This window comes from Lonchura striata, chromosome 1 (assembly GCF_046129695.1).
Source record: "Lonchura striata isolate bLonStr1 chromosome 1, bLonStr1.mat, whole genome shotgun sequence".
In the NCBI taxonomy this organism is placed as follows: domain Eukaryota; kingdom Metazoa; phylum Chordata; class Aves; order Passeriformes; family Estrildidae; genus Lonchura; species Lonchura striata.
In genome coordinates this window covers 32,459,952-32,486,520 of record NC_134603.1, presented here as the reverse complement: position 1 = coordinate 32,486,520, position 26,569 = coordinate 32,459,952, and the positions used below count along the sequence as shown (strand labels likewise).

At 39.9% G+C, this 26,569-nt stretch overlaps 1 protein-coding gene across 1 annotated transcript; it reads left to right on the top strand.

Moving 5' to 3' along the window:
• Nucleotides 1–895: 895 nt before the first annotated feature.
• On the top strand, nt 896–25,101 carry RDH10 (retinol dehydrogenase 10). Its single transcript, XM_021530602.2, has 6 exons — nt 896–1,289; nt 1,757–1,995; nt 19,942–20,040; nt 21,256–21,401; nt 21,700–21,831; nt 23,801–25,101. The coding sequence occupies exons 1-6, from the start codon at nt 998–1,000 to the stop codon at nt 23,922–23,924; spliced, it is 1,032 nt and encodes a 343-aa protein (XP_021386277.1). The 5' UTR covers nt 896–997; the 3' UTR covers nt 23,925–25,101.
• Nucleotides 25,102–26,569: the final 1,468 nt, after the last annotated feature.

The following is a 26,569-nucleotide window of genomic DNA, read 5'->3' as shown; positions in this document are numbered from 1 at the left end:
ATGCAGGCGAGCAGAGGCAGTGGGATGAGTCCTGCACACCCAAGGGCACGCTCTCGTCCTCATCCTCTGGAACTGGCAAATGGAGGAGCGGGATGCTCCGGCGCCGGGTGGCCGCAGGGAGCCCAGATACAGGGAGCGGCCGCTGTTATCGCACAGAAGAAAATACTTTCCGTGTGCTGGCACCTGTGAGCTCCTATTTCAGTCCGTGGCGGGTGAGATATCAGTGACCTCTGTACTTGGCTGACAGACCAAGAAGTCATGGGCGTTTCCCTCAGCGGTTTCTCACAGCTCAGCAGAGAATCCCCAGGCACGCGGGCATCGTGCATCCTGCGGTAGCCCAGTGGTTCCTGTGGGCTCCCAGCTTCCCTGCGTCTCTAGCCCCGAGCACGAACCTCCAGCGCCCGTCCGCGTCCCTCCAACCCGCGCCGCGGCATCGCGCCCGAGATGGCGCTCCGGCGGGGCGCGGCGCACCCCGGGACTTGTAGTCCTGGGGCGGGCTGGAGCCGCCGGGAGCCGCCGGGACGCCCGCCCCCAGCAGCGCAAAGCACCGGCTGTCCCGTCCCCGTTCCCGTCGGGGACCTCCCCCGGCGGCGGGGCGGAGCGGGACAGGGGCGGGGGGTCCCGGGAATGCGGGGCGGGATGGGCCGGCCCGGGGGAGGGGCTCGGCCTCCCGGTCCGCCCTATATAGAGGGGCCGAGCGAGCAAGATGTTCACTGCCAGTAGCGGGGCCGCGGGCGGGACGGGGCAGGGCGGGCAGGCGGTGGGCAGGCAGGCGGTGGGCAGGCAGGCAGCGCCGTGTCCGGGCTCCGTCCTCGGCGTGTGTGACTGAGGCGGGCGCGGGCTGCGAGCGGCGCGGGGGGGGGCAGCTCGGCGGCGGGACCCCCGTGAGCGGAGCCTCCCGCGGTGCCCGCGGCGGGCGGTCCGGGCAGCGGCGGCTCCAGCTCCGGGAGCCGGGCGGCCAGGAGGCTCCGTGCCGCCGGCCCCGCGGTCCGGCAGCATGAACATCCTACTGGAGTTCTTCGTGGTGACTTTCCGAGTGCTGTGGGCGTTCGTGCTGGCCGCGGCCAAGTGGCTGGTGCGGCCCAAAGAGAAAAGTGTGGCGGGGCAGGTGTGCCTGATCACCGGGGCGGGCAGCGGCCTGGGCCGCCTCTTCGCCCTGGAGTTCGCCCGGCGCCGGGCGCTTTTGGTGCTGTGGGACATCAACACGCAGAGCAACGAGGAGACGGCGGGCATGGTGCGGCACATCTACCGGGAGATGGCCGAGGAGGCGGCGGCCGCCGCCCCCGGAGGTAAGCGGCGGGGCTCCCCGCGCTGTCCCCGCCGCTCACCTGCCCGGCCCGGGGCAGGGGGAGCCGGGGCTGCGCCCGGCGGGTCCAGCCCGGAGCAGCGCTCACCTGCGGCGGGCCCTGAGAGCAGCTCCGGGCTGGAGACCGCCGGGCGCAGAGTGTCAGACGCCCCGACGGTGCTCCTGCGAGCCAGAGCCGGCCCTGTGCCGGCAGCGATGAGCGCAGACCTGCTTCGCGGAGCCTCGGACCCCAGCAGCGGCTTTAAAACCTGCAGCTCTTCCTAAAACACGTAGCGGCGTTAGTAAATAGCTGACTCCTGGTGTACTGCAATGACACCAAAGTAAATAAAAGTTTTGGCGGTTTGAAATTGTATTTGCTATTTCTGCTTGAACTACTTGTTTGAATGTCAATATATGAGCAAGAACCTTATTGCCCCCCACCCCTTCTGTTCTTTTATCTGTATTCTTTAGTGGCTGGAGATGGAGAGAAAGATGTGCTGCCCCATTGCAACTTGCAGGTTTACACGTACACCTGTGATGTGGGCAAAAGAGAGAATGTCTACTTGACAGCTGAGAGGGTCCGTAAGGAGGTTGGCGAGGTGTCTGTCCTGGTTAACAATGCTGGTGTGGTCTCCGGGCACCATCTTCTGGAGTGTCCTGATGAGCTTATTGAGAGGACCATGATGGTTAACTGTCACGCACACTTCTGGGTAACTATAAACTCCTTTCTGCTGCCCTTGTTGGTAATTAATTTTGGGAAATGAACTGCTGTTGCAGAACTCCTGTCTCCTTGAGGTTTGTACTTGTTCTTTTTTACTTGTAGGATTACTGCTTTGGGTGTTTCTTGTTTTGAATTCACTGTTCTGTTTAACAGGAATGCTGGTATTAAGATTGTTAACAAATAGTTTTTAATCAGCTGTATCCTCCTAGAATCCAGAGTTCTAAGTCTTCTGGCCATTTCTGTAGCTTTGGGTATTAAATCCTTTACAAGCAATAATCTCTGAATCTGCTTAAAGGTTGTTACTGTTAATGAATGGCTTCTTTTCTCACATACTCTTCTGCCAGCATATTAGCAGCTTTAATATACTGTTTTAATGATGATTATAATAGCAAACTTGCACATTTCTGGAAAAGAAATCTTTAAAACCCCTGCTGAAAATGTTGTTTAAATTGCCTTGGAGGCAAATTGTTCCTTTTGAAGGCTGGGAGGAAAGGCAAAAAAGATTTCTCAAGAAACTGAGCCAGGAACACTTTTTCAGGAACCCTGTGTATTTATCCTCATGGCTTTCTCTGGAGGCTCACTGTAGAAGTAAGAAAATCTTAATGATGGTTTCTGGGATGCTATTGTCTCCACAAGTAGCAGGTGCTAATTAAGGAGAACAAGTTCGTGGTCTTACTCTTTTTGTCCATCTAAACCTTGTTTTCCCTTGTGATTTATTTTTAGACCCATAGTGGTGTGGAGTTACATAAATTGGAGTGTTGAAGGAGGGCATGATGCACACTTGGGTTAGCATTAGCTGTCAGACTGAGACCATTGTTAGTATTAAAACTGTTCTTTGAGTCCTCAAATAAGGTTATGAAATACACTTGCATAACAATGAGAAGATTAAGCAATCTGAAATATACTTCAACTTAAACCTCCTTTGACTGATCTTACCTTTTCATAACACAATTTTATAAAGTGCCTCATCTTCAAAACTTAGAAGGCCCTCCCAAGCCAACTTTTTAACATGGAAATGAAATGCTGTTTCATAACCCTGAAGGAGCCACTTTAAATCTGCACTGTGACACAGTTAATGGCAGAGCAGTCTCTTTCCAGTGTATTGTAAAGCTTGCAGAGAGTGCACAGGAGATAGTATGTTTAGGAGTTCTTTTAAAGTCTCAAAGTATATATTTTTAAATAATCCGAGAGGTTCTGAGAATGCTTATGTGACTTCTTATAATTAGGAGTTGTGTGTTCCCCTTAATAAAAGTTAAATTGGTGCTTAAGCCCATAGAGATGTGTAGTAGATTTAATGACTGTTATTGATGTGGCTTAAATGTTGAATTGACAGTTTCCAAGAACTCTAAATTATGACATCACCATGATTAAAATATGGGAGGATCCTAAATTCTCCAGCTGTTCTTCCTTCAGGCCTAAGTCATACACTTATTTATAACAGTTTCAGAGACCTTTTTAAAGCACTCTGTGTGTTCTGAGTCTCTTACAGTAATAGGAAACTAAACTTAGAGTCTTGTATTGCTATGATTGGGTTTCCATAATAGTTCCATTCATCTATCTCTAAACATTAGTGTGAAGTAGCTTTAAAAAAAAAAAAAATTACTTCAAGAAGGTATAGCTATGTCTGGACTGTGGAACTTGAGATTTTGGCTTAAGTTTTAAAGGAGTAGTCAACGCCCTTTAGATTTAACTGAGGATCTGTTCATATGTAAACTTCCTGTAGATTCTGTGTCCTGCTTTGCTTTTCCTTTTATTTTTTTGCTGTTGGCACAGCTCTTCCTTGTGTTCCCCTTCATGGTCCCAGAAAAGATTGGCTTGACCAATAGTGGGTGGACTTCTGTTGAAAGTAATACTACTTAATTCATAAGATATCATCTGAATCAGCTGATTTGAAGCCAACTTTTTTGATGCAAGTCAATGCTGACTTAAATAGAACAATGTGTCTAGATGTGTGAAGTCTTATACAGCTGATCTTTTCCGTGTCAGCTAAACTGGTGGTCCAAAAGTGAAGCTAATACTCTGGAGCATTATGTAGGCTTTTAAGTATTCTTGGAGGGCGTTTAGTCCAAAAAACTGTAAGTGGATTTTGTAAAGACATGGATCTTGCATGTAATACTCTTTCGGTAGTTAAGTGTCTGTACTTTCTGAGGTTTTGGTGTGTTGTGTGGAGTTTTTTTAATGTGGTTTGGGGGAAATTCTTTTTTATCCCTTAAATTAATGTGTTTCTATATAAAAACTAAAAATAAGGCCCCAGTACTGTCCTTTGGAACATTTGACATCAGATTAATTGCCTGTTCCCCATGCAGAATGCAGGTGATCTGATCTTGCTTTTATGTTAGCAGCTACCATCAGAAGGCTGCCCAACTTTTGCAGTAGGCAGTGACATGAAAATCTGTCACCGTTTTGCTGTTGTGACTCCAACTGGGCTGTGTACCATATCACAAACTGGCAGTCAAGAGAGCCTTAGCAGCATGCAACAGCCTAAACAGATGCTTTCCATTTTGCTGACATGCATGATTTGTGTAATCCTTCCTATGAGTGTTCTATATAAAAATGTCACCACTGCATCATGTAGCAATTTCCACAGCATAAAATCCACTGCAGTATTAAAAACCTGTTATTTCATGCTGTGATAACTTGAATGCTTCTGATATTGAAAACATAGGGACAAAATCCATTCCTGGTTTGAAATAAGCCAGCTCTGGTTTACTATAATTTGCAGATACATAAAGTTGTAGCAGGGGTGTAACACTACCTTTCCTGCCAGCCTGTTACAACAATAATGACTTACTTGGCTACACTTGTCAATTATTAGAACTGAATTTATACAGACTAGGAAATTTTCTATCATGTGTCAGGATTCAAATTTCAAAAATGCTGTCACAATATAACTTAAAGCTGTTGATAAATCAGATTTTAGTAAATACAGGAATTGGAGGATTTTTTTTTCTGGTAGTTTTACAATAAAGCTTAAGTATCAAAATACTGTGGTTTAGAAAATGGCACCATATTGAATAAAACTACAAACTCTTAATTTTGGGACAATTTCAGAGTCTTGTACCTACTCTAGCACTTTCTTGAAGAATAGTCTATTGCTGGATAAGTAGATATTAATACTGGACATTACTATAATACCTGGGCAATCCTTCTAGTTTTGGTTGCTGGGGAAGAGGGCAGGGTGATGAGCAGGTTTTGAAATTCTGTGGCATGAAGATCCTTCTGTACCACAGGTCTTCAGTACTCAGCTCTGAGAGATCAGTGATCTGTGTTTCCCTCTCATGTGGATACTCCAAATATTTTGGCTTAAAGCTTTCCTCCTAAAGTTCTCTTCAACTTACCATAAGGGGGAAGCAAAAGCATTCTGCTCCAGCTCTGTCATATTAAAAAGAAACCCACATAGAGACAGACTAGGACCCAGAGTTTAAAAACTTGTGTACTGCTTTCTTAGCCTGGGTAGGTTTTTCTTACTTTTTTTTTACAGCTGCTTGATTTTTTGAAGATATGCTGACATCTCTGTAGGAATTGAAGTAATTTTTAGATGGCCTGACATTGGTAGGGGGAGATAAATACTGATTAGAGAGAGATTCAGGTACTTAGGGCATTCATGAAAAACTCTAAAGTTTAAATATACCTTGTGAAGATGGTTAATACACAGTTAATAAATTAAATACCCATTCATGCAGCTGCTGTACTTACCAGTCTCATTAGACTGACGGGATTGCTAAAGCCTTGGAGGGGCTATAGTTACCTATAACGTATCAGTATTTATGTATTGTCTTTAAGCTCCCTGGTGTTAAATAATGCTCACTTATGCCTATAGCTTGTTTAGTTCAAAAACAGAAGAATTACTCATAGTGTGCACATGGAATCTTCTGTGGAAGAAAATGTAGCTTATGAGATTTGAAACTATACCCTGCTAAATCTTTGGCCTGTTGGCATAATTTTTAATTTTTCTGTCAAATTTAGGATTCTAGCATCGACGATCAAATATAGACACAATATTCCACTAACAGGCTACCCAACTATATTAGTATTTCAGATGAGTGAAGTTAGCTTTAACTGTTTTTTCCTTTTTTTCTTTTTAATTTCATGATTTTGTACCTCAAGATGCACAAGTTCACTTATGAAGTTTAATCTAAGTGTTCTTGACTTGTTTCTTTGAAAAATGAGCCAGATCAAGTTCAAGCTAAACATTTGTATGTGATCCAAAATGTATTGTCAAAACTATCTCTTCCCTTCCTCAATTATTCCAACTCCATGCCACCAGTAAATTACCCTGGACAGCACATGTGTTTCATATACCGTGGTAGCATGCTGGGTAGTGAGTATGAAGGAAAGAGCAATTGTACTCTTAGCTATGGAAACATACTTAAAACTTAGTCATACTTAAAACTTATAAGTGTTTTGGTATGGTTCTGCTGTTCATAAGTTTCTGGGTTCATTTCTCAAAAAAATAGAGCAAATCTATCAAATGAGAAAATACTATCCTCCAGATGCATGCCCTTTCCCATTTTATAAAGCAGTGTACTTAGCACAAGTTTTGGAAAATAAAGGGGTGGATATATATTTCTGGAGTTAAAATGGGCACAATGCTACTGGTTCAGAGCTTTCCTTGTGGGTTTACTTTATGGTCTATGAGGACTAGCATTGTGTCATGCTCAGTTGTCAGTTGCCATCATGCAGTCTTTAATTTTATAGCTTGTATCTTACAATTTGTGTATATCTGTATCTTAGCTTTGTAAGCATATTTTAGCCATAGTGATCACTTAAGCATTCATGTTTTTTCATTTGTTTTTTGATGCAGACACCAGCCCAGACCCTTTAATTAGGTGCCTGTAATGTCTGAGCTTTGACCATAGCACCAATCTTACACCAGTTTCAGAATAGTAATGGAAGTTGACAAAAATGAATCTTTTGGCAATGTACTCATTGTGTTGACATGCATAACTGAGCATGTAGGGATGGGGTGCTAGGTAGGTCTTAGTCTTATGCAAAACGCCTCTTCATTTGCCTTGTGTGGGAATCATGAGTTTGAGCATCTATAATTGGGATTCCACAGTGCCGCCCACCAAACTGTAGTTGTTCCTCGTGTTTCTCAGCTCTAGTCCCTAAGGGCTATTGAGTCTGTTCTGTCCTGGTTCTTCGTTGTCTACTGTATCTTGATGATAAATAAGTAGTTACATATCAAAGAGTGTGAGCAGAATAAATTACAGCACTCTTGACTAGTTAGCAACGTTTAAGGCTGTGGGAAAATCATATTGAAGATTCTTTGAATGTGTTACAACACCAGCCTTCCTATATATACTTTCTCTTCCAGAGCATCTTCCTTGCGTGGTGGAGAATGCTGACTTTTGTTCAAATGACAGCTGAATTTGTGCATTTCCCTTCCCTCTCACTGATGATGAAAAGTATTTGATTTTCATTCCAGTCAGTTAACAGCTCTAAAATGACCTTCCATAATGTTTTCCTTGAACTGCTTCAGTTACACCTAAGTCTTTGTGACAGCTTCTCTCAGTCATACTTTGCAACTTAAAATTTGCTGTGCCATTTGAAAAGTGCATGGATCTTAGAGTCTCAAGGAACAGAAAATAGAGATTCACAGATTGTGACCCATGGATTGTTTGTTGTCCAAGGTGGTAGCACAAGGTGTGATCAGCTATTTACTCCCATTCACTAAACTGTATTAAGCTTGAAGAACTTAGGTGAAAACCATAATGTTTCACAGAAAAGCATTGTGAAAATTCACTTAAGAGATAGTTGTCCTTAAGAGACCATGCCAAGACTACTTGAAAGATATCTGAATTATTAATTATTAAGTAGCTTGAAATTCTACATCTATCGAAAATGAAGTTGGAGTTGCAGTATAATTTACAGAGGTAAGGAACTTGGGATAATCTTGCTCTTTAGTCTCCTGTGACTTTTTCTGAGGTTTGGAGACTTGTCAGCAAACTGTGTGAATGTTTTCAGGATTGCTAATCTTATCTGAAGGCATGGTCCTGGATGAGTGATCAGTGTGATGGTTATATTCCTCCTCCTTATGGAACACAGTAGCAGCTGAATAACCAAAAACCTCTGACCTGGCTTTGGTCTGCAATTATGCAGTTACTTGTGAAGGATGTGGGGAGACAGGAAAACCTTGAATGTGATGATGGTCTTTGCCAGTGTGGTGCCTAACCATGCTACAAGTGGAGAGAGCAACTCTTCAATGTTTCAGTGAAATACTCATCTAAAAGACCATGTTTATGCCTTTCTTGTGCTGTAGAGGTTAGAAGGGCAATGGATTTTAAAGTTCCAGATTCTTCCCTCTACAGGTAACATCCACCTTTGTCTTATGAAAACTGGCTAAATTAATGTTATGTCATTGTTATTAACTTCCTGTAATAACCAAGTGACTGTAGCAGTATTGGAGAAGACAGCTGTGTTTGTATGCTCAATGGTGGAGAAAAGCAATCTTAATTATGATGCAGCCAAGTGTCCTGCTAACCCAGTGTTTGCAACACTGCCTAAGACCTTTCTTAACTGATCTGTGTGGGTATGAAATCCTTTTTCATAGCTCTCAGAGTCATCAATTACTCTGACTAGACAGGCTGAGGAAAGATGAATGTTATGTTTTCTAGCACCATCTCTGTCATTTTAGCACTGCACTTCTTAAATCTTTTCTACTTTTATCCTTATCAGCTGTGAACTATTATTCTCTCCCAATGTTTCTCATGCTTTGATTTCGCTTCCGGGGTTTTCCTGTGGGGATGAAAGGATTTTATATACTCTAGTACTAAATCTTTCTACAATTCTCTGTATGTAAAAGTCAGTGCATCACTCACTTGATAAGCCTTGCTCCGTGTGACCTTTGAGGTTTCTGGCTATTGACACTGATGGTAAAACTGAGTTACTGATACCTCTCTGTCTTTTGTGAAAAATGGGAGATGTCTTTCTGCAAAGGCAAACTGAAGCTGATTTGCATGTGATGCTGTGTGCTTTTACGTGTGGTCTTAGACTTCTTTATCTGCTAAAAATTAGAGTCTTTCAAAATTTAGTTACAATATAGGTGTGTAGGCATAGACTGAGATTCATAGAATCTTGGGGGTTTGAGGGTTTAGTTTGAAAGCAGATATGTCACAAATGGGGGGGAGATTTACATCTGTGCTTACACTTTTGAATGAACACTCTGTTCTTGTAAATAATTATATTAGTAAAATGATTTATATGTCAGTCAAATTAGCACTTGACATGAGTGAGTTATCACAGCTGAGATGGGAGGGCATGGTAGGCCAAGAAATGCTGGAACAGCTGCAGTGCTGAGGTGGCTGACTTAGTGTGAGCCTTTTGAAATTCAAGTTTGTTTGGCTGTTGAATTCTGCACCTAAATGTGCCCTGGTGCTGGTTGCTTCTGCCATCTGTTTGAACTTGTGTGACAGCTTCTTGAGTACTCCCCAGTGGTGTTTCGAAAAAGCTTATGTGTCTGTGTTTAGAAGTAACTTGTCAAAATTCCTGTTGATCTAGGATGAAACTACAAGGAAGCTTAATTGTGGTACTCTGTCCTGTGGGACCATCCCTTGAATTTGTTTCTTACCCTGCACTAGTTTTTATATTCAACTGATGTTAGGGTGAGCTGGTTCAGCTTGCTAACTTGTCTGCAGGGCAGGGAGGAAAGCTGCTAATTTTATCTCTTCTAGACTGCTATGTGGAAAGGGAAACTTCCCTTCTAGTCTTGTTCCTCTTGTGAGATACTACTAGGTTGTAGCATAATCACTTTCCTCATTATGAAGGAAATGATTCCAAACAATGGCTTGGGGATTGAGCTGGGCAGGATGAGTAAAGTGACTCAGCTTTCATCTGCCTGCAAGTACTCTAGGAATTGCATTGTTCAGAGGAGCTGGCCTTAAGGTATCTATAAAATATGGCAGTTCCTTTATGCTTAGCCACTTCTTAAAAAGCCTGCTACATAAATCATAAAACTTGAATAATGACTTCATATTTTCCGTAAGTGGTTCTGACAGTACTGTTCTCCAGTAATGTTTTGGAAATCTGTAGACTAAAATACCAAGTTTTACTAAATAGTCCAGAAGATGACTAAGCTTATGGCAAGCTGGAGAAAAATGTGTATTTAAAAGTTGGATTCTGTTCTTGTTCACTGAAAAAAAATATTCAGAGCTCTTATCTAATAGTTTTTTCTAAAATGAATTTATGTGGTTTTTTTTTGTAGACTCATAGGGACATGTTTTCATTTTTTCAAGATTATCAAATAGCTGGCAATAAATAACTGCTCTCCAAATGGTTGGACATTTGCTGCAAACTTGTGCTAATGAAGGTGAGGGACTAATGTGTTAGTTACAGTAATGTCAACATAGCTCTGAAATGCTACAAATCCTTTGACACAGCCATTTGTCAGTATATAAACAAAGAAGAATTTCTAGTCCCTTGACTTCAGCAGGGCTTAAACCACCTTTTGTGGAATGGAGTAGGCAAGTGTTAACTTCCTGTTTTACTTAAGTAGAAAACTCTAAAGTAATTTCATATTTGACATTTGAATAAACCTATTTTTAGGTCATCTTTACTGATAGATCTGCCTGTTGAAAAATCCAAGGTTGGTGCTGCTACCTACTTAGACTGTCATTTAAACTCCTGAATTTGCAGGAGTGTATCTGTGCTGTCACATCCACATTGGAGCTCTTGGTTAGTCATGGCTCTATAGAAAGCTCAAATACTGATCTTGTAGATTTCAGTGGAAGGATTCACTTTCTAAGATGCATCTTACTTTTCAGTGGCTGCCAACTGTGTAATACTTATTTTAAATGAATAGTAATTGTTTGGATAGCTATGATAGTCTGAGAGTAGAAGGAGATTAATATTTATGGAGAATAAATATTAGCTTGTCTAATAAAATGCCTTTGACCAGGAGGGAAGAGGTCAGCTTTTTGCAAGTGAGTACTTTGAAACCTTCAGTTCTCTTGCTTAGATATGCACTAAATTTGTGCTGTCTGGAGAAGTCTGCAAGTATACCTTTGTTTCACTTTGGTCTAGACTTGCTTGTTTTATGTGTAAGGTGGATTAAACACATAGCTGGGCCTCCAACAGCCCTCTTACTAGGCCTTACCTCTATTATAGAGATATGTAATAGACATACCTCTATTATTCAGTCTCATCTTTTAGATTACTTTGGCATTTACAACAAACATCATTGGCAATCTGTTTTGCACTTTTACATGACTTAAGCAGAGATACTCTTTTTCCCTGTTCATTGCTAGCTGTCAAGAATCCAGTATGTTTGGATTGCTCTGACCAAGCTTTAAATTCATTAAAATTCAAATTGTGAAAAATCGTTTGTGAGGACTTGGAATGTCCTAAAGAAGCTGGCAGAGTACTGTAGTTACTGGAAGTCTTCTGATAGCCACGGGGACATAGTTTTTGAAAACAGTATGGTACATGTATGTGCTGAACTTGGCTGAAAATATGTTAATTCCACAAGAAATTCATCTGCCTGCTCTGCACTGCTTCATTTGGCCCTCCCTCCAGCAGAAGGGGCTTGAAGCCAAAGGAGAAGGAGAAATGGAAGTAGAACAGACACTGTTTCAGAGCAGGATAATTTATTGCAGGCAAGAGTTCCTGTCAGAGATACAGCAGAGGAGTTGGCATCCCTTCCAGTTAGTTAAGATTCTGTGTTGATAAACTTGCAGTTTACATAGTGATGAAGAGTGCAAGGTCTCAGCTGGCTTATGAACTTCTTCCTCTTCTTCCTGTGAGAGGAAGAGGGAATGGGCTGTTGAGCAGGGAATTGGTGTACTTAAGTGGAGAATCACAGAATGGCTGAGGTGGGAAGTGGCCTCTGAAGGTCATCAGGTCCACCTCCATTTGCTGGTATAGTGATAACAAGGGTAGTTCAGCTTGAATACCTGAATTTCTTCATGCCCAGAAACTATATAGAAACTATATATAGTAGTGACTCCTAAACACAAGTGAAAAGTGTTCTTTAGGAGAAATCAGGGCTGCCTTTGCCTGTGTTCTGTGTACCTAAACCCCTGCTCTAGGTTATGGTGCTCCCAAAATCTAGTTTGATGCAGTGATGGGGGATGGAGAAAAGCTTTACTGAAGAGACGTTGAAGTCTGATAAGCCGCAGAGCGCTACTTTTCCACCTTGATGCTCAGGAGGCAAGTTTCTGAAGTCAGAATTGTATTACTTAGGTAGTGTTCTTGACTACTTAGCCTACACTTTAGATGAGAGGGAGAATAAAGCTGTTTTCTGCCCCAGTGTAGAGTAAGATCACAGGAAATTAAGTCTTTATAAGGAAGGAGGGGGAGACAATGTAGTGATGTGATAAGGCAGCAGTAATTATAAATTCTGTTGCAATGTCCTTCCCTAAGCATTTTTCACATCCCTCTCTCTGTAGACACAGCCTTTTTCAACTAAGACTTGTTAACAAACTATACAAAAGGCAATTTAGTCAGGCAATGTTCAGTTGCCCTAGGCATAGCATTAGTTCTAGTAGTAAAGAGTGGAAATCAATGATTAATGTTTGAGAGATAGCTAGTGGTATTAGTTTCCTGTGTGCTTTTTTTTTTTTTGTTTAATAGCATTACTTATCTTATCTTTACTGTCTACCCATTGTAAACAGCTTTGTGGTGCTAAGTTCTGATTAAAGAAACTATTTAATTCAGTTTCAGCTTTTGTCTGATAAACTCAACATGAGTAAACTCCATGTAAAAGAGGAACCACTATGATAACTAAGCTCTTCATAGGAGAAGTGGTGACTATTGGCTTTGAAAACTGGAGAAATTCTGGAACTGAACCCTAAACAATACAAATACCAAACAATGTAGTAATGTAAATGTGGGCTGTAGCATACATGTTCTTCAGCAAATGGTATGACAGATGCTTATTGCTACTAGCAAACACACTTACAAACTTCCATAAATAGGATTTAAGCTTGTTTTGTATAACTTTGATGCTTCTCAGCTGATTTAATATGTCTGTTGAGAAGCAGGGGATGTTATGTATGCACCTTGGTCATGAGGGTAGAGAAAATTACTTCCATAAATTAATAATAAATTATAAATCAAGTGAATCATTTAATAGCTTATGTTTTTATTAATCTAAGGCTTCATGTACATTCAATGCAGTATTTCATGCAGAGCTGGGAGAGAAAAAAAAGTATGCCTATTTCTCAGTAAATTAAATACAGTTTAAAATTTATGTTTCTTTTCATTTGTGACTTAACATCTTGAGGGTATTTATTTTATTACCTTCACTTCTTAAAACTGAGTAGATTTATCTCTGTCTGCTAATGTAGGCTATCCAAGGTATTGGGGAGTGTATGTGTGGCTTTGCTTCTGTGTTACTCATCATTGTTGTAGACTTTTAAGTCTGTTATGGTCTTTCATGGGCTCCTGGTTGCATGGCAATTATAGCATTATTACTGTGCTTGTATGTTAAGCATTAACTGCTGGTGCAGGTCAATATTAAAGGAACCCTTGTGGACCCAAAACAGTGGGTTTTTATGTGGAGGACAAATAAACCTTCAGTGAGAACTTAAAGGTTGTGTTGCCTGCCGCGAGATAAATAAAAAAGGGACTTATTTTGAGATGAAATATTGGTAGGTTTGGCTTTTTTGTTCTGAATGTAGGGTCTGTGCAAGGCACACTTGAGGATGATCTGTGAATGGTTTCCTATATTGCTTTTAACACTAAACTTTTAATCCTTTTTGCTTCAAAAGGATCTGGGTAGTCCTATTAAAAAATCTCAGAAATATGACTTTATTTTTTAATTCATTACTCTAGAAAGACTGTGTAATTCTGAGTTATAGTTCATTATAATTTCTTGAGAATAGAACCCAAAGATCAAAAATAGTTCTAATTTCCACAGCTATTCAAATATTTACTTAGACAGTGGCTAATTATCCAGAAGGGGCCCAGCAGTTCTTGAAAACAGTCAGTAGAGACATCTGATGTCCTTTAAAGTACAGCTTTGGTCCCTTGTGTTAGCAAGGTCAACAGTAGTTGTAGACCTCTGTCTGCCTGCTGTATTCAGCCTGTTATTGTCAGAGCCACATCCTTTGTATTATGTAGTCTCTCTAGTCTTCAACTCAGTACCTGATATTTTCACATAGTCATAGTGCAGTTAATGTTCCCACCTTAAGCTAACATTTCAGAGATGCTCGTATAGGGGAGTTCAGGAAGGATGTGGAGGCTATATGGGAAAAGTAATTGAAATTATTGTTCAAGTGACAAGTAATTATTCTCGGTTCTCTTTGGAAACAAAAAAGCTAGAAGGAAAGTAAATGGTTAAATGCAGGCTTGCAGCTTCATACTTTGGTGTGTGAGAAGGCATTTTGGATATTACATTGCCTAACTTGGATAAATTCTCCTGTGAAAGAGTTCTAGGGTGTATTTTCAAGGTCTTTTCTTAAATAATTTGGTGATGACTTCCCCTGTAATCCTGTAAGTGAGGTATTAACCTGTGTTTATAAACTGTATGTAAAGTGGCTGTCTTTTGAAATAAGTTGGGATATATGACTGTAGCTAAAAATAACTTGTGTGTTTACTGATAAGCTTGCCATAGGGGTTTTCTGTCTTTCAGGCACATTCCTTTCCCTTTCAACATTTATAGTGGTGCATTAGTGCAATACCACATAGTTTGGACAAACCTACTACAGGTACGACTGCAGAAAAATTAGAGGTGCTCTTTTGTCAGATCTTGGTGCATTTCTTCTCAGTTACTGGAATGGAGCAAGAAACTGGGGTATGTGGACCTCTGTTCAGTTCTGTGGTAGAGTGGCCACATGCTGTTCTGCACAGGACTAAGAGAACTTGCAGTGTGCTGTGCTGTAGGCTGTGAAGAAGAATGGGAAGAAAAGAGTGTATGTCCATGCTAAAGGAGAAGGAGGATATAACATCTATTTTGGATTCAAAACTTTTCTTGTCACTATTAAACTAACAAATTAGCAAATGTGTGGCAGCAGGCTGCTATGGTCTCTGGTACCTTAGCTCCCAGAGATGTCTGGATGCGAGTCCTTGCCTAACCACACTAGTTTTGTTTCTTGGATTTGCCTGAATAGTTTTTAACATGAAGATAAAACAATACATTTATCCAAAAGTGCACTTCTTTGTGCTGTTAGGCAGTTGCTCTGGCTGTCAGGAAGAGCTGTTGCTTGGGAGAAATTGTGTAGTGTTATACCAGTGCACCACTGTTGTGTATAACTAGTGATGTAATAATTCATCTCTTTTGATAAGCATCAAAAAAATAACCATGCTCCTTACCTGAAGGAGTTGTATGGAAAATGAGCGTTGGTATATACTTTGGCATAAAGGTACTTCAGCCTTACAGTAATACAGCTTATTTAAGCCATTAAAATAGTTTAAAAAGGCTGTTGACAGAAGGCAAAAAGTATGAAGAAATTTATTGTATTGAAAAATAGAAACTTAAAGGACCTTATGTGTTGGTACCTGTTTATTTCTTTGCTATAAAGTAAATATGAGGTAGCACATACTTTTCTACTTTGGTGTGCTTTCCGTATTCAGTATCCATTGTTTTGAGCTGCATACAGCTAACATTGTTTTCTGTGGATGTTTGCTTTCTTCTTTAAAAATAATTAATCCAAAATTTAATTAAAAAAATCACTTTCCCAAACACAGTATTTCTTCATATTCTCATTTGCTGTATTTAAACTAATTTGTCTTGACATTGCAGCTGTGCTGCTCTTTGTGTTGCACAATCTTTGGAGTTTTGTTTCATTAAGAATGGAACTAAAGAATTTGGGGAAGGGGAGGGAAGAAGTGCTAGACTGTTAGAAGTTAATTTGCCGTAAACCAAAATGTTGAGAACAGATTACGAAAGCTATGAAGTGACATGTAAATGCTTGTTCAGTTTCACACTTGTGAGAAATAAGTCATTTAAGCTGTGTGCACATGAAATAGAAGTTTGGTTACAGCTACTGGGAATAGTTTGGTCGTATTGGTATATTCAAAAGGATAGAGGGAAATGCTCAGAAGATTAAAAATGTATTTGTAAGTTCCAAAACACTTAAAGGATGAACTAGTTTGAAAAGCTAGTTCTAATCTGTTCACAAGAACTTTATATGTTCTGTCTCTCCTACCTAGTTTCTATCTAAAGTATACTGCAGGTTAGAAAGTTCATGTTCTTACTATGCTTTGGGGGTTTGCTTTTTGATTTTGGTTTTTGTTGGGAGTTTTCCCCTTAAAAAAGAAAAAGAGCTAATTTTGGGTGAAGAAGATGCTTAACTTGCATTTCTCAATGTTGAACAGTGTGTAACTTCCCTGTTTTCCCTGATCCATCACAATTTCTTTCATCCTCTGTATTCTACGTACTGGTTTTTCCTCAGTGTGGAAAACTGTGATGTGTTTGTCATGAATAAATGACCCAGCTCTGACTTTAAATACTTCTATGTTTTGGTTGAATGTCTTCCTGTGCAGCTGTGAGAGATAAAACTGAAGCTTCAAGGATCAAACCAAAAGGCAGATAGTTCGATTAAACCACTTGACTTGATTTGAATTATTTGGGGACCTGGTTCATGACCTCTAATGCCATGGACAAAACCCATCTTTTGCTTGGTGTCTTCTAATTTCGTTTTTTTTTTATGGAGGATTAGCATGTCCATGCATCACCTCAGAAGACAAATGTGGTCTGTGTACCTGTTCAGACAAACTCCAGATGGGAAGGCCACCCAGGAGGCATCTTGCCTGAAACCAGTCAAACTCTTAACTAGTTTGTCAGCAGCACAACAAGCACACAGAAGACTTCAGGTCTGGTAGGCAGATGTAGTTGAAGCTGAAATAAACTAGAAACAAGAAACTAGGTTGATCTGGTTTATGTAACGGGTAGAAAAACTGGGAACCAGAGTATGGAGGAAGCTGCTTTGATCAAGGATGTGTGCGGTGCCAGAAGCTCAGTAAGAACACTGCTTTATTTGGGGATTGCTTATACCACGAAAGAATAACTTCACTTTGGGATTGTTTTTCCCAGCGAGAGGAAGCTGGGAGGAGCAGTGGGCAAGCATTTACTCTGAGCCTGGAAATGCATCCCCCGGTAGGGTGTGGCTGCCTCTGACAGCGCTTGTTTTCAACTGCTGACTCCCAGCTGCTGCAGATGGCTGGAGGATGGCAGCAATCGAGATGACTTTCACTGACATCCATTTAGTGGACATGTTGATAGTTGACTGCTAAGTTTTCTACATATAATAGTTATGCTATCTTTATAGACTGCCTCAGCTTCAGATTTTAAGTGGATTTTTGGGATAATGTCATGACAAAGTATAGAGGCTTGCTCTAAACAGGCTGTCTTGGAACACTGAGGTCTCATGCAAAGATTTCCATGAATTTCTAATTGTCTTTAAAGTAGAGAAGCTGTGTTTTTTTCCAATTTAGCCATAAATGGCTTTTAAAAGATGAAGTGACTGTAGTTCTGCTGCTGGGAGTTGTTCAAGTCTGCACTTGAGATGCTGAAGACGTCACCCAAAAGTGTCCTCAACAAGCTGTATTTGTCATGTGCCAATTTCATCTGGTTGAAAATGGGTAACTTTAGTCACAAGTTCTGAAAACTCTGTTTTTATAATCTTTATGCTTTGAAATAGTATAGCATAGTTGAATGGGCTTTCTGAAATTTGCTAGTCTGGTTATGTTACATATTTATATATATATACACATATAGGACTTTGAAAATTCTCTTCCTCAGCCGAGCTAAACATAGACATTTATAGACACATAGTTATAGTTCACATATTAAAAACAACCAAAAAAAAGAGGAAAAAAGCAGTGCCATAGCAAAGATAATAGCTTGGTGCATTTGCCTGTTCATCTCTTGGAAGACAATACTGACTCATGCCTTGAAATTAGTAGGGAAAATAATGTGTCACTACTTCTTTCCCTTCTTTCTCTCCCCCAAGACAAACTTCAAGGCCCCTTTTCTGTAGTTGCTGTGGTTTGCAGCCAGAGCTTGGGTCTGCATTATCAAGCTTTCTGGCAATGTGAGGTGGCAATCAGTCATTCCAATGTGATGTGGACAGATAGCTGAGACATAAGTGGAAACTGCTGATGGAGCTGACAAATATTTGGGAGTGGAGTAAATTGTTTAGCAGGACTGAGCCGGGAGCAAGGATGGCATACAGGGATAGGACTGAGGATCAGGGTTAGTATACACACCGTTGGTGTTGCAGTGTGCAAGGCAGGCTGCAAATAAAGAACACTCTGTAAAACTTCAGTGCTGTGCATGTGAAGCCTCTTTTTTGGGTGGCTCTGCCCAATGATGACTGAGCTTTGTTGCCATGCAACATGGGAAGAGAGGCTGAAACTTTGTGTGCATGGCACAGATTAGGTTAACAGCAAACTGAATTCTTGTCAGAGGCTCTGTGTAAGAGGTTTAGAGATCCCTGCCATGAGGAAAGAAACAAATCCAAGGCAGTTTGCTCTCAGATTATCTTTTATAATTAGCTTTGTTATGTAGTTATGACAGAATCTAGGAGTTGTATGAACCAACAGTAGAAAAGGCAAGGAGTCAGGAGGTCTGTTAATCTTCTATCATCTGCCAGCTGTCCAGTGAAAACACTCATTTGTGTGGTGTTAGGAGGTCTGGATTAGTCATTTAACACCTGCAGGCAAAAATGTTGTACAAGAACATGTGAAAATCATTAGAGCAAAACTGTCCTGACGTCTGTGATTGGAAAATGCAGACAGCATAAGAATGGAATTAGATGGATTCAGCTGTAGTTTGCATGTCTTTTTAAGAATGCAGCTGACAAGACTCAGACCAACAATTAAGCAAGTAGGAAATACTTAAAGGGCATTTGCATGCTCAGAGTTTGGATACAAATTACATGGGAAGAGTAGGTTTTTGGGGAGGATAAAGCATTCATGGTACTGAGTGACTTGAAATAGTAGCTCTTTCACTAATAGATTAGCATATTAACTAGGCATGTTTGTGATTAAAAAACAGTGTCTGAAGTTCTTGGGCAATTTAAAAGTGATCTCATATAGTACACTGACAACCTAAAAGCTGAAATACATCATAACTGCACATACCATTTTACTACTTCATTGATTTTTATTGTAAATATGTAATACTTGTTTAAAATGGGGAAGTGTTGAGTCAGCTTCAGGAGAGAGATGACAAAGATAGGTATTCTGGTAGGGGTGATCTTACAGAAAGTACCTTCAATATGTGTTGCTTAATTTTTTTGAAGGTGTTAACTCTAGCTCAGCTATCAAAACATAAACATTGGAGGTTAAAATTAAAGTTTTGTCTTGAGACTTGCTTTGAGTTTATTTTGTTTTATTTTTAAACTTTTAAGGAATTAGTAACAGAAATGTATATCTTGTCTTTTTAGCTGTAGCAGTGGTATGGATAGATGGGAAGTAATTTAAACTAGCAGATGGTGGCTCTTTGTAGGTAAAAAGTAACAACAGCAAAAACTCCACCTTTAGTATTTATTTTAATATAAAATTCCTGAGGCAACAAGTTACTTGGATAAAATTAGTAATATCTAACTTAAAAAACACTGCCAATAATTAGAACTTTTAATTGGTACTGGTCTCAGAGATGTGCTGGATGGTGAAATTAAATACTTTGCATTTTGTTTTATATCTTTAAAAAAAAGTGACTTCTATTTTAAGGTCAAATTATCTCCTTCTGATAACTAGTCTCTTCTGGAAAAATAAACATGTCTGAGTTCAATTGATCCTTTAACCTTAGGATTTCTGCAGATATAATCCTTGCTGCCTTGCTATCTGGATTCACATACAAGCTGTACATTTTCTGTTAACATTTTTGACAAACTCAAGTTCAAAACCTGTAAAATGTATTTCTATATTCTTGATGATAAACTGAAAGGTTCTGAGAGCTCATTGCTAATGTAATTTGTTCATGAAGTGGTTTTTTATGTTGCTGATGTGTACTTTGTTTTTGTGTTTTTTTCTTTTTTTTACTTTGTAGACCACTAAAGCATTCCTTCCCAAGATGCTGGAAATGAACCATGGACACATTGTGACAGTTGCAAGTTCCCTGGGGTTATTCAGTACTGCTGGAGTAGAGGTTTGTTAGACTATAATGAACAAAAAATTTGGCACTTTTTTGCCAAACATAAGTTTTTTTTAATATTATCAGCTAAAGGAAATAAGGTCAAATCTTCAAAGATATTTGGAGGTTTCCACTTAGAGCAAACACCTAGGATGGCTGGGGTTTTCAGAATGCCAGGTGATCTTTTGAGTTGCCTGATAAATTTAGGAACTTGAAAGGTGCCATTCAGCCTATTCCTGCCAAGATCTTCAGTGCTAAGCTTGAAGCCAAAGCAAGGGCTCTCATAAGTAATATTTCTTGTTTATATGAGGAACTGACTGCAAACCTTTTAGAATATATGGCTTGCCTGCTTCACTAGCAGCTGTTTGAGAACTCCAGTTTGTGAGACTTGTCTAGTGCATAGAAATATGTTAGGATTAGAGCTTGTTATTTCTTGAGTAACTAATACAAATGTAAGTGTGAACAAAAAACATTCAATTTGTGAAAATTAATTAGGGTGTCTAAAATAATAATGGTCATATTACCCCATAAGCAGAGGCTTCTTTGTGTATAGGTAAGGCTCAATCCAGGACCTTAAACTGCAGTGTTTCATAATATAAATGAAGATGGTGTAACTTAGGGCTTTTTAGGGTTTTTACTGTCTTGAGAAAGCTACAAGGAATTTCCTAGACTGGGTGTGACCACCAACAGAGATGGACACATCCAACTGAAAGCACACTGAATTCAGCACCAATAAAAAGTAATTGCATAGACAGCAGTAGTGTTTGAGTTATTTGTGCATCTCCTAGAAGAGCTCAAATCTTGGTTGTGTCTTCTGTTGAAACTAACCTTAAAAATAACACTTTTAAGATTTTTCCACCTATGCCCTGCCAACTCTTGAAGGTTTTTCAAATCTGACCCAAGGCAGTATTAGGTATCTCAGTCCTTTGTTGCACCATTTATTATTAAGCAAACTGGTAATTGGAGTAAGTTGTCATGTGAGCCTGCCTGATTCAAAGACTTGAATCCAAGGTAATATCCTCCTACATGCAGCTTTCCTGCTTTCATGATTCTGTGCTAATTACCTCAAAAGTGAAGTGATAAATGAGTTGATGTGATGCTCTATTCAGTGGGTGTCTTTTGTTGTTGCTTTGAAAATCTGTGCAGAATCACCTCAGGTATGCTGGCTTTGAGCATCATATCTGTCTGTTTTGTTTTTTTTTTTTCCTGCTTTGTTCATTCCCAACACAGGATTATTGTGCCAGCAAATTTGGAGCTGTAGGTTTCCATGAGTCTTTGAGCCATGAATTGAAGGCTGCTGAAAAGGATGGAATCAAAACTACTTTAGTCTGCCCTTACCTTGTAGATACAGGAATGTTTAGAGGGTGCAGAATCAGGTGAGTAGAATTCTCCTTCTGCTCTGTAATTGTAGTGTCATACAAGTATTTAAAGGTACTCAAGTGTTATCATAAAAATATTATCTGTTTTATTATATGTTAGTTTTTTTGAGTCTAACACTTTCTGAATTCACTGTCTTCTGTCCTTTTGTACACAGGCAATGCAAGTTTTGAGCTATGTCTTTGTAACTTAACAGCAAATATAGAAAAGTTCAGAAGAAATTAAGTTAATGAACTGTTCACTGGGGTCTCTGGTCCTTTGGGTATCATATTAATCTGTCTTCATCAAATGTTCCAGAAAAGAAATTGAGCCTTTCCTTCCACCCTTGAAACCTGAATACTGTGTGAAACAGGCCATGAGAGCCATCCTTACAGACCAGCCAATGATCTGCACACCTCGCCTCATGTATATGGTCACCTTCATGAAAAGGTAAGAACTAAAGTGCTATTATTTGGCAATGCAATCCCCAAAATACACGAGCATGTCCAGTTTAATGTCCAGTTTCTGGATACAAACACCCTCCCACCCACACAGGCCATAGGTGCCATTTTGCTAGAATTCATAGGTCTCTGGGTTTGTGTGCTTGTAGGTTGCTTGCTTGGGAAGCTTCATTTAACTGATGTCCTGTGTATCTATGCATCTTTGTTTTAACCTTCTTGTATCTTCCATTCTCATTGGATTCCTGTTTTCTTTTTAACAGACTTTTAATTCCACTATTTGAGTTCTCTGTAGGAATGGGGCATGAGGCAGTTATCACCAGAGGAATCTCTAGCTGCTTGTTTCTAGAACAAGTGTGTGAGAAGGCCCTTCCTACCTGCAGATTCTTCAGAACTTGTACAGATGTGATAGATAAACTGAAGATTGGTACTTTCCCAACTAATTTTCAGTCTAAGATTGGCAAAAGGTCTATTTAAAGGAATTACTTCTTTCATTCTAACATACTGCAGTTTTAGAATGAAAGCAGTTTTAATCTGTAACCAGGCTGACATCTCAGTGATGCAGGATAATGCAGGAGCTGCTTTAATTCCTGTGACATAACATCACTTGAATTCTAGTTTATGGAGAACAGCTTCACAGGCGCCTGTGTTTTGTTTTAAATCTGTTGTGTGTAGGAGGAAATTATAAAATATAGCATTGTATTATTTTCTTTCTGCAAGGTATGGTTGAAATTGAGCACCTTGGTGTTTTTTTAATTCCACTCACAAGATGGTTATTCTCCTCTGGCTCAAGTATCTCTTGGTGGACAGGCTCACCAAAAAATAGAGGTATATTTACTGCTCACCTCTTTCCTGGAAGAGAGATGTCTATTCTGACACCAAATGAAGGCTTACTGTCAGTATATTTAAGAACTAACTTTTTCACCCAGAAGCTCAGAGGGTGCTTCAGTGCTTCCTGCACAAGCGGTGCCTTACGCAGCAACAGCCACATCAAAAGCCCTTTGGGTTTTCTTGGTTCAACACTTCAGCTTCCAACAGGAAGATCAAAGCTTCTGCATAATCTGTGCCCCAGGCAGCAGTCTTTAGATCAAAGGCCCTCCAGTCACTGCACAAGCAGTACTGCTGGCACAGGAGACACCTGTACCAGTGACATCTACTTCTCAGTGCTTCAGTTGTCATTACTCCTAATAGCTGGAATTGTACTGCTTGCCACTGAGAAAGTGCCTGCTGCTATTCCCAGGGGCTGAGGAATCCCATTTTATTCCTTCACTAGAGCCCCTGAGTATTACACTTGAAATAAAACCAGTATTTTGTTCATGTGAGAGCAAGAGGAGGATCTGTGGCCAGGTATCCATCACGTAATCACCTCCTGGAATTTTATCTGGAGAGGGGGAAGGAAATTGCTGTCTTTACTTTGGACCTTTCTTCTTGAGGATGGATGATTGAGTTTAGAATATAAATCAAGGTTGTTAGAAATCTGGTGATCAAAGAATGGCATTAACTAACACTAATCCCACATTAAAGAATATCTTAAATGTCTGATGACCTCTGCTGATGTGGCTTTTGGCAGATGCTTTGCTTTTGCTAGGCCTTCTGTGATGCTCTTGCCCACCCCCTCCCCCAATCCCCCCTGCCCCTCTTTAAAACAAGCCACAACACTGCTTGTGAAGAAACCGAAAGTCTAAGATGGAAGCATGTGAATAAACAGCTTGTTTCTCCTTTCTGCATTTTTTCCTTTCTGCTTGCCTGTATGTCTGGGACTCTAGAATTTCAGTTCTCTGAAAGTAGCCCTGTGAAATAAAAATCCCTTAAGTCTTTTAAGAAAATTCTTCAATAGGTATTGTATTGTTTTTTAAGGAGACCCAAGTACATGCTTGTAAGTACTTGTACTTAAAAGTGCATGTAAGCAGAGTTTTTGTTTTATGCTGTCTTCTAACAAATCTATGACCTCTTTTTCCCAGTATTCTGCCATTTGAAGCAGTGGTATGCATGTATCGATTTTTGGGAGCGGACAAGTGTATGTATCCTTTCATTGCTCAACGGAAACAGGCTACAAACAACAATGAAGCAAAAAATGGAATTTAACAGTTTTGGATGGACTAACATTTATAGGTGAATGCAATAATGTTACATGACTGAATTGCAAAGTGCACTTGCATCTAACAGATGCAAATGTCAACATTTTACTGTGGCATTCTCTTGGGTCCTAAACCTGTGTATTGAACTCTAAAAATCAACGGATTTTTATATACTGTAAATAAAACTGACTAGAGTACTTGGGAAATGTGATAGGTAACTCAAATGAATTTACAATGTAGCTGCCACCATTGTCCTTTAGAATATCACTGTATGTACAGTAAACTAGTCATGCTACTTGTAGGGATGCACTGCGTGATCTCTTCCTCAGTCTGCTAAGGCTTCTGAGAGCTGTCTCCAACCAGAAGATGGAATGTTTCAGAAATGATTTGACTCTCCTTACATTACTTAGGAAGGGAGGGAAATCTTGCAATTCAAGCTACTTCTCATGATCTTATAGCAAATTCAAGGACAGTTTCTGAATGCATCTCTTCACTCGTTCACCCAAGTTCTCTAAAGGACACATGGCCAAATTGTGGTGTAATTCTCTTTTGTTGCAACTGTGTGTGTTCTATTTAAACAAAGATGAAAAGAAATTTGTAAATCTCTGCCAATTCAAAGGCAAATGAATGTCTTACATACTGTCAAAGCAAACTTGTACTGGGCATCTGTTTTTTTTTAGGAATGAAGTCAGTGATTTAATTTGACTTTTTTTCCAAGTTGACTTGATTTGAAATATGCTCTGTTCCATTTTCCTCTATATGTCAGAGTCCAATTTACTGTTATGGACTACATGTTTCATTTCTTCCTCATTCTTACTTCTGACAGAGTTCTCCCACCCCCCTAAGGAAACTGTTGTGTTGAATTCTCTAACTGGATTTGTGCCTAAAAGACAAAGCAACTCGGCTGAGATGCAAACTGTTTATGTAACTGCTGGTCATATGCCAATTATTAGCAAAGGAAAAATAGAATAATACCTGATGCAACTCTACATTCAGAATATGAAAGGGTGTAAAGATTTTTTTTTAGTTGTATTCATGTTGTAGGACAGCAAATGACATTTTTACAGTATTTTTTGTAAAGCAAACAATTTTGTGCCTTGAATTTGGTAACCTGTATTAGTGAAGCATTGTAAAAGTGAAATTCTACCTCTGTATCTTAATGTATACCATCCACTTGTAAACTACTATCAGAAAAATTGTGATTACTTTTTTAGAATGTCTTGTTAAATAGTGACCAATGCCTGTGGTTATTAAAGTGAGCCACCTTTTCCTTAAAATGGTGATTGGAATGTTTCCTTTAAAAACTGAACTAACACAAACTACTTGCTCCACAACTCCACAACACAGATCAAATATTTATGGCTCACTCCTGTGTCCACTTTGTCAGCTACATGGTTTACAGTGTAATCTCTGAAGTATATCAGTAGATACTGTGAAATTGGGTTTTAGGACCTGACAGTTTTGTCTTCTAAATTCACTGATGAAGTAGGTGGTCAAAGAGGTTATGAAGAGTAATAATTTTGGTGTTCTATAAAGCTGCATTCAGGTCTTTGAAAAAATCTGTCACTGATATACATAGAGAAAGAGAATACCAGATACCTTGTAGATCTAATGAGAGTTGCTTGGGGGAAGGATCTTTGAGGCTGTATAGTGCTTGTCTTACGGAGTGGGAGACTGAGCCTAAATTCAATTCAAGCTTCCAAAACAATTCAGCTTGTTAGTATTTTTGATACATATGAGCTGTTTTGGAAACAATCCTAAAACTCCTGTCACCTCTAGTTGCACTTTGACTTCTTTACATTATTTTTTTATTTTTTTTTTTTCAATCTCACCTCTCCATGAAGGTTTTATGTTGACTGCATGACTTCCCAGTTGCCTGGGTGGTTCCTATGAAGCAGGATGAGATTTGTGACGGGATGGAGTAGGAACCAGAGTATCCTTTGTTTCTATTGCCCTACTTGTTGCAAATACCATGTGATGGCAAGAGTTTCCTTTAATGCTACAATCAGAAACTATGGAAATTGTATCTCTTATGGCTGTGACTGGTAGATTGTGCTAATTCACATAAAGCCTGCCTAGTAAGTAGCTCACCTAAAAGTTCTAGTTTAATACTTTAGAGTAGAAGCTTAATGTAGGAACACTTTCCTTCATTCTGTAGGACAATGCCATGAAAGTTGACTGTTAAACCCAGATGACTTGGGTATGCTTCTTGGTATTTTTTGTCTTGCTATAACAACCTGATAGGCTATGCAGCTGATGAATTTTCTCAGAGCTCCTATCATAATAGTGCTAAGCTTATAGCCATGTAAACAAGGTGTTTGGAGATCATTCTGTAGCAGTCTGTTTCCCAGTGAGCAGGACAATTTGCATCACTGGTTCATCTGTAGGAGGTTTCTAGGGCTTCTCCTCTATTTCCTAATCTTTAAAAAGAATCTGGGATTGCCAGATCTCTAAACTTGGTGTACCCACTCAGTCACTGGAATGAGATACACAAGTTTAGGCTTCAAGTGTCCTTACTTTTGGTGTCACGAGTTTCCTGTATCATGTGCAGTAGGTCATCTTATGTAGTTGCAGCTTGGAGCACCGAAGCTGGATGCCCATTGTAGTACAAATTGTTCTTCCCCCGCATTAGGCCTGTCTTTGTATGTAGAG

Bases quoted from the DNA above. Each gene is read 5' to 3' on its own strand.
- RDH10 (XM_021530602.2), top strand. From the start codon at position 998: ATGAACATCCTACTGGAGTTCTTCGTGGTGACTTTCCGAGTGCTGTGG. The intron at 1,290-1,756 runs GTAAGCGGCGGG...TGTATTCTTTAG, and splicing joins GGCGGCCGCCGCCCCCGGAG to TGGCTGGAGATGGAGAGAAA. The intron at 20,041-21,255 runs GTTTGTTAGACT...TTCCCAACACAG, and splicing joins TCAGTACTGCTGGAGTAGAG to GATTATTGTGCCAGCAAATT.